Consider the following 9,386-nt stretch of genomic DNA (forward strand, 5'->3'; position numbering starts at 1 on the left):
GCTACCGGCTACATTTAACCGGGGTGGACTCATGCTTATAGCCCCACGTCGCGGAAAAATATTCAAATCCATTTATTATCTCCGATCTCAGTTATCCGAAATCAAAGTTCAACATTAATAGCCGTAGCCCTAATCATTATCGATGTTCTACAATCGATATCTTGTCGAATCTCGATATAATATTAGTTGAACTATTGACATAAAACCAATCTGCTTGCTTCATCTTGTGATTAGGTTACTAGAAAACTTATTTCTAAAAGACTGATCATATAGGTGAGTTTATTTTATTTTTACCTTTCTATTATAATTCAATTGGTATATCCATGATATCTATAGTTGAACTGGTTAGAACCTGTTACTAGTTAAATACGAGAAGGTCACTTTTAGGTCACTTGGGCCATAGATTTTCAACTTTTTCATCCCCACATTTTCAAAGTACCTATTTGTTTATCACAAAAGCAAGATGTACAAGAACTTTAATTTTTATGTGAATGAGTACCTAGGTTTTTGAGAAATAAGTTGAAATAATTTTAATTCTCATAACATCTTATTTGAGTAATAAAATATTATTTTTTTATTACAAATGGGCCAGCAGTTCCCCTGCGAATTGGGGTAGGTGGACCATCCTGGTCTATTCCCTGTAACAAACTATAGAATTCTTATGAAACCTAGTTCTTGTATTTTTAGAACTCAGAAAAAATCAATTTTTTTTAAATAAGTTTTTTCCAACAAATTTGTTAATGTTGTTAGCCAGGTATGCAAAAATGAAATGAACAATATGATTGAAAACATGACTTGATTGAAAAATATAACCTCATACGACTGTATTTAATTGAACTTTTCTATTTCAACTTTCCACTCTATTTTATTCTTTACTAGTAACAAGGAAACACACTTTCAACTCTAGAACATTCCTCGTTTGTTCATGGAGATGGCATGGGGATGCCAGAAGAAATGGGGTAGAAATATCTTCTTCTTCATACCATAGGATGTTCTCTTTTTCTGGCCATCACCATAGCAGTCAGTAAGTTGACCCAGCGCTCTTCATATTTTATGTTTTATTCTAACCTGGTCACCTTCTACATCATCAACTTGCCCAGGCTTTTTGATTTCATTTATGTTTATTGAATGTCAAGTTTTAATGCAATTTATTATTAAAGCCCAAAAGAAAATCATATTACCCATCAATACTTTAGTTTTTCATATTTTTAAAAACTTTTTCCATTAGGACTCCTCTTAAATAGAAAGAAATAAAAATCGAAGTACCTTTTTTAAAAAGATAGATTTTATAGAAAATATGATTTTATAGATTTAAAATATTTTATAGATTTTATATGACTGCTAGTCATTTTTTCTAATAGCAAAAAGTGATTTAATAATAAGCAGTTCGTGATGGAAAACAACATTGAAGAATTTATAGAAAACTTGGATTTTTATTTCTTCCTATATTTTCTTAATTATCGTTAGACTAGGCGCACACCAGTTAGTCAAGACAAGACAAGACATGATCAGACACGTTTAGTCACAATACTTCACATTGTTGCTTATGACGCAACTCACACTGATTAGTCATTGCAATTAGACATGTCTTCATACGTAACTATGTGATGTATTGTGACTAAACGTGTCTGATCATGTCTTGTTTTGTCACTTTGTATTCTTGTCAGTAATTCTATACCGTATCTGTAGTGTAGGCTACAGTATAATCAATCCAATATTGTCCAATCATACATAAGATCAATCAATACTGAAATAAATCTATACGGTAAGGCCTACTCGAGAAAAGAATCTACAAGAGTTGGAAAAATAAATTTATTATTTTTTTTGGTTTTTAACAAATTTTTCCGCCTTTTTTCACATAATCGTCGAATTTGGCCAAACTCTCTCTTTTGGCATCCCACTTGTCCAATAGAAGTTTCCATTCGTCAGGGTAGTCTTTCTGGAGCCTCTGTATCGCCTTCACTGCTCCTTGTCTCTGCACGCATGTGCATTTAGAGCACTGTGTTTTCAGAGCATCTGGCAAAATTCCTGAAAACATATCAATTAATCAATCAATAATCGTCTATTGTCATATAGCCTAATACAATGTGTTGTAACAAACGTCAAAGATACAATAAAATAAAAACAATCACATATCACATTCCAGAAGAAAATTAAGTATTTTAAAAGGGCTACTTAAAAATGGCATGAGTGCTGAAGCTAGTAGTGTTAATGTAAAAAAGCTTCAAAAGGGTACTTGTTATTTCTATAATACTCAGGCAGCTACTACCAATAGACATGATGAAAAATGTCTATTATGCAATAGTCGAGTCCATAGCAAGATATGGCATTTTGGACTGGGAAGCTACAAATTTCTGCCACATCGATCCTATCTTCAAGGTTCAGAAGCTAATTTCAGTACTACTATACTCGGAGCTCAGCATCCTCAGCATTAGACAGATTTACATTTACAGACTTCTACTACTACACAGACTTGTGATTTACATTCACAGACTTCTTCTACTTCATTCATCAGAAAGAACCCACAACTCTTCATCAATTTGAATCACCCGCAAGGAACACGCAGAAGGAACATGGACTTGGCAATTCCCAGGATGACAACATCAGCTGCTCAGAGGTCAGCCACATATTTAGGACCAACAATTTTCAATAAACTGCCAATAGCTATTAAAGAAACAGTTCCAATCAATTCATTCAAATCGAAAACAAAAAACTGGCTCCTGTCCAATAGAATCAATCATTGAGAACAATTAGTTCTATGAAAAATTTTCCATATTGTTTCATTCTTATTCTCTCCATTTTAATGTTTTTTCCCATGAGTATTATAAATGTTTTTCATGTTACACTTCTATAAACTTTCTACATCTTAGTTCATCAATTTCCTTTTTTAAATTTGTGTATATAAATGTGGTATTTCATGAACTTCCAATGACTCGCAAGATTGGAAATTTTTACTTTTGGCATAAAATCTTAAACAATAGCAAAATTAGTGGCATCCTGACACATATTCATTCATATATAGTGGGGGCCACATTTTCTTAGATCAGCAAATAATCAACCAATTGTATTAATACTTTGTAAATAATTGTAGCTTATATGCTTTTTGAAATCATGTCTATATTTTGAATAAACTCCTCTGGTCGTGTTGTACCCTCGACCAGAGACATTATTATTATTATTATTATTATTATTATTATTATTATTATTATTATTATATTATTTAAATTGAAAATTATTATTTCGGGATCACTGATTGATTATATCAATGTACTATTTCTATGGTTTTTTTTAATATAATGTAAAACTTGACTCCTCCAGTCAAACCTTCTTTAGAAGGTTTTGGAGAATTTATATTTCGTCTGGTTTATAATATTTGAAATTTTCCACTGAAAAGGAATTTTCTTATCTTTTGTCATTCTTGCTTTTTTTATTATTCTTCATTTGTTTTGTTTTTAAGATTTCTTTCTAAAAGTGTATTTTTCATTTTTTGTTATATTTTCTATAATAAACTCCCTTCTTCTGGGGGTACCAGGACGAAGGAAAAAGGAAAGAAAAAAATTATTATTATTATTATTACTGTAATTCGTAGGTATAATTTGAATAGGAAATAGAACCTACTAAACTCCTGTACAGTTGTAATGTCTTCGGTTAAGAAGGCAATAACTTGCCTTAATCATTGCTCAAAATAAAAAACAACTTTTTCTATCTTGTAACTTATTTATTTAAATTCTATTTATTTGTTTCATTCAACAATCACAACATCAAATCAATGATTGGAAGAGACAAACTGGATAGACACAAAACTGTTTCTCTCCCAAATTTTGATAAAAATGGTCTAAATGATGCTATGTAAACACTTCTTATAATGATCACAAAAATTTACAGCTCAAAACTTATCCAAAATGTATTATCTCAGTAACTAATTGTGACTTATTATCTCACGAAAAAAGTAACGTGAATAATGACCTTATTCGTGTATTTCTGGTGCAATATTTTTCTAAAAATGAAATATATCACATCTCTCGTCTAGATCTATTTAGAACCAATCTTACTTCAGAAATGCACCTGATAAATACAGAAGGTGAATTAGCGAATACGAATATAAAATGGCATCTTACACAAATTATTGTGTAATGTGTTGAATTGAATTTTTAAAAACCCACTGAATGATAGGCTAACAGTTTTTCATTAATTCATAAAATAGGTGAGCAGTAAAATAGGTAGAATCAAATTTTATTTTATTTATTTATTATTTTACAAAGGTGACTTTCTAGAAGTATTTTAAGCCTAGGTGATGATGATGGGGATGAATGATAATACAATGAAGGTAGAGTTATGAATGAATAAAAATTACAGGCTATGTCATTATGCTATCCTATTATATTAAGCGAGAAATTTCTGTATTTATACAGAAATACTTAATCTAATAATTACTTTTTTATTGTATATCTGGTTATTTATGTTTAACGGATCTCGAAAACGGCTCTAACGATTTTCACGAGATTTGGAACATAGTAGGTTTATGATATTAATATTCGATTGCACTAGGTCTCATTCTGGGGAAAACTTGCTGAAAGACATTAAGAGGATAATTCATCCTTGGCTGAAACAGCTGTAGATAGTAAAAAAAGTGAGTGAGCGAGTGGGTATGTGAAAAATCAAAGTATCGCATCCCCGAAATTCATAAAATGTTATACAGCTAGCTGTGAAATATGAACACGATCATTTCAGAGAATTGTGTTCTGTTTATCAATAAATAAAAATAACCGATATTCCACTTGAATTGATTTGAGTCATGTTTTCAGTCCAGAAATAAATAAACTAGAAATTTTGAATTTGATTTGATAAAAACCGATTATAATAGAATGATTACATTCAATCAAATCTCAGAACTTGAAAATATTGAGTTATTAAGACAAATTTTGAACCAGAAATAAAACACAAACTAATTCACTAATTGAAGTGTCAATGCTCAAAAAATAATCAATTATTCAACGAATTAATTGTTCTCTTTGATCAGGACTTCCTATATACCTACTTTCTATATATAGGTAGTATATAGGAGGTCCTGCTTTGATTTAACAAATTTATGAATGGGGGAATAGTTTTGTCAAATACATTACAGGTATGATAAATATCAAAAATGCTTTATTTTTCCATATTTCATCGATTCATCGTGTAGTATGGAGAAGAATCATTATTGAAACATAAATTTATTATTATAGTAGGTAACGTGAATATTTTGTCAGTTCATTCTCATTTTGATGTAATGTAATCTGTCATTTCATGGTCTTGATGAATAGTGCAGGCCTACTTTTTCAATTCAAACTATCATACCCTATTATAATTTCATTGATTCTGTAATAATTTACGATAGTAAGTAGATAGTCAGATATCTTCATTCACTTTTTATGGCTCTACCATTTGAAATATAACGTATCACCTTACTCACTTATTCTTGGGAAACATTAACAAAATAAATAGGTAGCTTGAATAACATGAAACTGGTTTGATTTGACATGAAATTGATTTTTCTTGTAAAAAAACTGTACCTATTATCAGTGTTCAGGCTAATCGATAATAAATTTTTCACATTTTATTCATTATTACAACTTTACCCTTGAATTAAATAAATTCAGGCCTACAATATATGCTATGAATTGATTTAGCCAATCTATGAAAAATTAGATGATTTTTAATTGGATCCTTATCACTTCCTGCAATAATTCATTATCATACATGGTTGAAAGTGTGAAGGTAGCCTTTACTCAACTGATTTAATTTCCACTATGTACAATTACGGCTCTGGACTTGTTTCCAATAACAGCAAGACATTGTCAGTGATTATCTTGCTCTATGACCTATTATGGATTAGAGCCAAAGTAGAATAGTGGAATGACACAGTTTTTCGAATTTATTAGTTGTCAACTACATTTACTCTTACCTTAGTTACTTTGTTATCTATGTTCTTACTTATCATTAAAACGAATCTAATATAATAATCATAATCATATTTTGAATACCTCCAATTCAGGTAAGAATACTATGAGCCTAATTTTCTTATTAGAAAAAATTGATTAGAGATAGGCCTATATGAAAATACATGAATTACCAATAAATAATGATTGAATATTTACACAATCTTATTATAAAATGAAAATTCAACCTAAGATTCAGCCTATAAATATAAAGAAAATAAAAATCTCAGTACCCTTTTTTTAAAATATTTTATCACAACTTGTTTCAAGTGATATTGAAAAAGAATTCATATCACTTGAAAATGGCATAAATGACCGAAACATGTTATGATAAAATATTTTAAAAAAAGGGTACCGTACTGAGATTTTTATTTTATTTATATTTATATTACAAGTAGCCCTATACAGGAAAGAGATAAATGAGATTCAGCCCTATGTTATCCCTGAGTAAGATGATAAAATATTAGTGCAATTAATATTGATACTGGATAAAAGATAAGAATAATGACTTAAGAATCAAATCAAATCAAATTTATTTTGACAAATTGAAAACAATACAATGAAGACTATGAATCATGAAAATAATATATAAGCAAGAAATACATAATAAGATTCCAATAACACATGAACTCTTAAATTAAAAATAACTTGTTTTCTATCTGACAAAGCAAGCAAAACCTATAGGTTTGTGCGCTGGCATAGGTACATATAGTACTAAACTGATAGAGCTTGTAAGGAAAAATGTAAAACACTTATGTTCACAAAAATGTTATATAACTGTTAGAGAGTAAGAGAAGAAGAAAAAGGGAAGAGAAAGAAGGATGAAAAGCCAAAGAAGAAAGTAAGGAGAAAGAGAAAGAAAAGAAAAATTGAAAAGTATATATAGGTACAGAAGTCTTCAATTACTACAAGATATTATTGAATTCACCCTGCAATTTTATCCAATCCTCTATTACTTGCAAAGTTGACTTTGAGATCCTGTTCATGAGAAAATTTTCAGGTATACAATTGTTTAATTTATGGCATATATGATCAAATTGCCTCCTACACACAGTTAGGTCCGTTCGTGGTACAGGAAAGATGGTAGGCGAACGGAAACTGTAGGTACTTTTTTACCTACATGAGGTGTGAACAGATTTCTATTTTTATTCAGATACGCAATTGAATTCTTTACAAAAATTTGTCTAATTTCAAGAAATTTTTATAGCATGTGCTTATAAAAGATAAGAATAATGACTTAAGGATCAAATCAAATCAAATTTATTTTGTCAAATTGTCAAATTATTCAAGTTAAGATTTTTCATATTTCATTTTTTAACATGATGAATACTCCATTAAAATAACTACTGTGTAAAATGCAAATTTGGAAATTGAAATGGTCTTTAAATGATTTTAACAGAGATTTATTTCATGAGAGTTCTTTATTCAAAACTAGTTAATGTTACAACAGGTAGGTAGTTTATTTACTCAAATTTTAGAGAAAAATCCAGTCTGAAGTTTCATATTCATAATCTGTGTGAAATAATAGAAATAAATAATGAATTATTATTATTATTATTATCAAACAAAAATCCGAAGTTGGATGCTGTTCAATAATTATTATTCATTAGCATTTTTAACATATTCAATCTCTCATTAATTTATATCAATATTATAAACTAACTTTTATTGGAATACCTTCGAATTGGAAATTTTTGGACAGTCTGTCATGTTTCTTCAAATTACTGAACTTTTAACATAGAATAAGGATAGAGGAATTATCATACATATTGGAAAAATAAATATTATATCAAGTATTATTATAGATATTAGAAGGTCTTTTTTTCACTTAAAGACATATGAATAAAAATTTAAATAATCCAAGTATCCTTTTTAAATGATTTTGTCACTACATTTCATTCAAAATTTAGAATTTTTAAATAATTATTAAGTTACTGTTCTAGATTTAGAGTTACTTTCTAATAGTATCTATTTTATTCAAAATTTGTTCGTTCATCTGAGTATTTATTAATTAATTAATTTATATTTTTTACAAAGGAGCACTTACTGGGAGAGAAAAACTAAGGATACTCCTTGTACTATTTCTCTCCCAAATTTAGATAAAATTTTAAAATTCCAAAATAGGGTTATGATTTCACTTTACTAAAATTTAGTCCATTTTCAATCAATAAAAAACGAAAACTAAGATTTTTAAATTTTGACGGTTCAAAACAGAATAAAGATCGTAAATTGTATTTTGGAAAGTGAAAGTGACATAACCAACATTTTGATTTGGACAGTATAGTATAAATTGGAAATGGGACAGTTTTGGGCATGAGCCTGTTGTGCCTTTCCTCATGTTAAGTATTTGTACACAATGTGATAAATAAATGAACAGACATGTTTCAGCTATATAATGCCGTTATCAAGTGCGTGACTAAATTATTTAAAAAATGTTGGTACCTACCTAGATATCAATTATTATTTATATATTAGAAGGTAAATATCTATGATTTCTGTATGCTTTCAATTACCAGTGCAGTTTACTTATACCCTGATTGATTGATTGATTGAGTACTTTATTTATGTAGATTACAATAATATATATACTGGATTATTCACTTATATACAATAGCTTACAATAGATCAAAATTATAGATGAATTTACATAATATAGACAATAAAGTAATTATTGAACTGTATATGATATGAAAAAATCAATTTTGAATGACTATCTAGATAATATTGCTACGCATCTACATAAATTGGCGGAGGTTTGGACATATCAATGTCCATTCTTCGGAAAGAATATTCAAAATATCCTTCCCACTAACTCTCTACCAAAATATAGGATCAGAAACGTGTTATAATATGAGAGTTTGTAAAAATGTGAAACATTTCATTCCCTACTTACTTTTGAGTTCCAGGCCCTCTGGAGGACAGCCCTTAGTCCCCAACAGACACTGCACATAGTTGGACACCAGTCTCTTGCTGTCTAGGATTTTGTCAAGATCGATATTGTCGTATTTCGATGTGTACTGATCATCGGCCAGACACAAGCTCACACCTATACTTACCAACAAAGCACATTTGATAATATAGTTGCTCATCTCGTTGATGTGATTTGTTGCCGACTAGTGACTGATCTCATCATCAGGCAGTGCATTTTTATAAGCAATGGTTGTATGCATCGAGGCCGTATTCTCTCTATGTCCGGCTAGATAAAGTCCCAAGTTGGCTTTCCGGCACGCCAAGCGGCTTCCTCATCTCCAAGCAGGAAGTAGAAAGGTCTGCAATTGTTCTCAAGAATATGTATTCCAATTGAGAAAACTCATGTTCGTGTTAGTAAAGACTCTCATCTCGATACAGCTACCCTTGATTGCCTTAACTGATTGATAGATGAGCAGTAAGTAGGCCTACATAGTAATT

General features: G+C 29.7%; 1 protein-coding gene across 1 annotated transcript; it reads right to left on the reverse strand.

Annotated features, from left to right (window-relative positions):
* Nucleotides 1-1,796: 1,796 nt before the first annotated feature.
* Nucleotides 1,797-9,152, reverse strand: LOC111045656 (ejaculatory bulb-specific protein 3-like). Its single transcript, XM_039444486.1, has 2 exons — nt 8,872-9,152; nt 1,797-2,028 (listed from the first exon to the last, which is right to left on the reverse strand). The coding sequence occupies exons 1-2, from the start codon at nt 9,065-9,067 to the stop codon at nt 1,832-1,834; spliced, it is 393 nt and encodes a 130-aa protein (XP_039300420.1). The 5' UTR covers nt 9,068-9,152; the 3' UTR covers nt 1,797-1,831.
* Nucleotides 9,153-9,386: the final 234 nt, after the last annotated feature.

Source organism: Nilaparvata lugens, unplaced genomic scaffold (genome assembly GCF_014356525.2).
Source record: "Nilaparvata lugens isolate BPH unplaced genomic scaffold, ASM1435652v1 scaffold4801, whole genome shotgun sequence".
In the NCBI taxonomy this organism is placed as follows: Eukaryota; Metazoa; Arthropoda; class Insecta; order Hemiptera; family Delphacidae; genus Nilaparvata; species Nilaparvata lugens.

Coding starts and splice junctions, on each gene's coding strand:
- LOC111045656 (XM_039444486.1), bottom strand. CDS start 9,067: ATGAGCAACTATATTATCAAATGTGCTTTGTTGGTAAGTATAGGTGTG. Junction 2,029..8,871: donor AGAGGGCCTGGAACTCAAAA/GTAAGTAGGGAA, acceptor ATATGTTTTCAG/GAATTTTGCCAGATGCTCTG.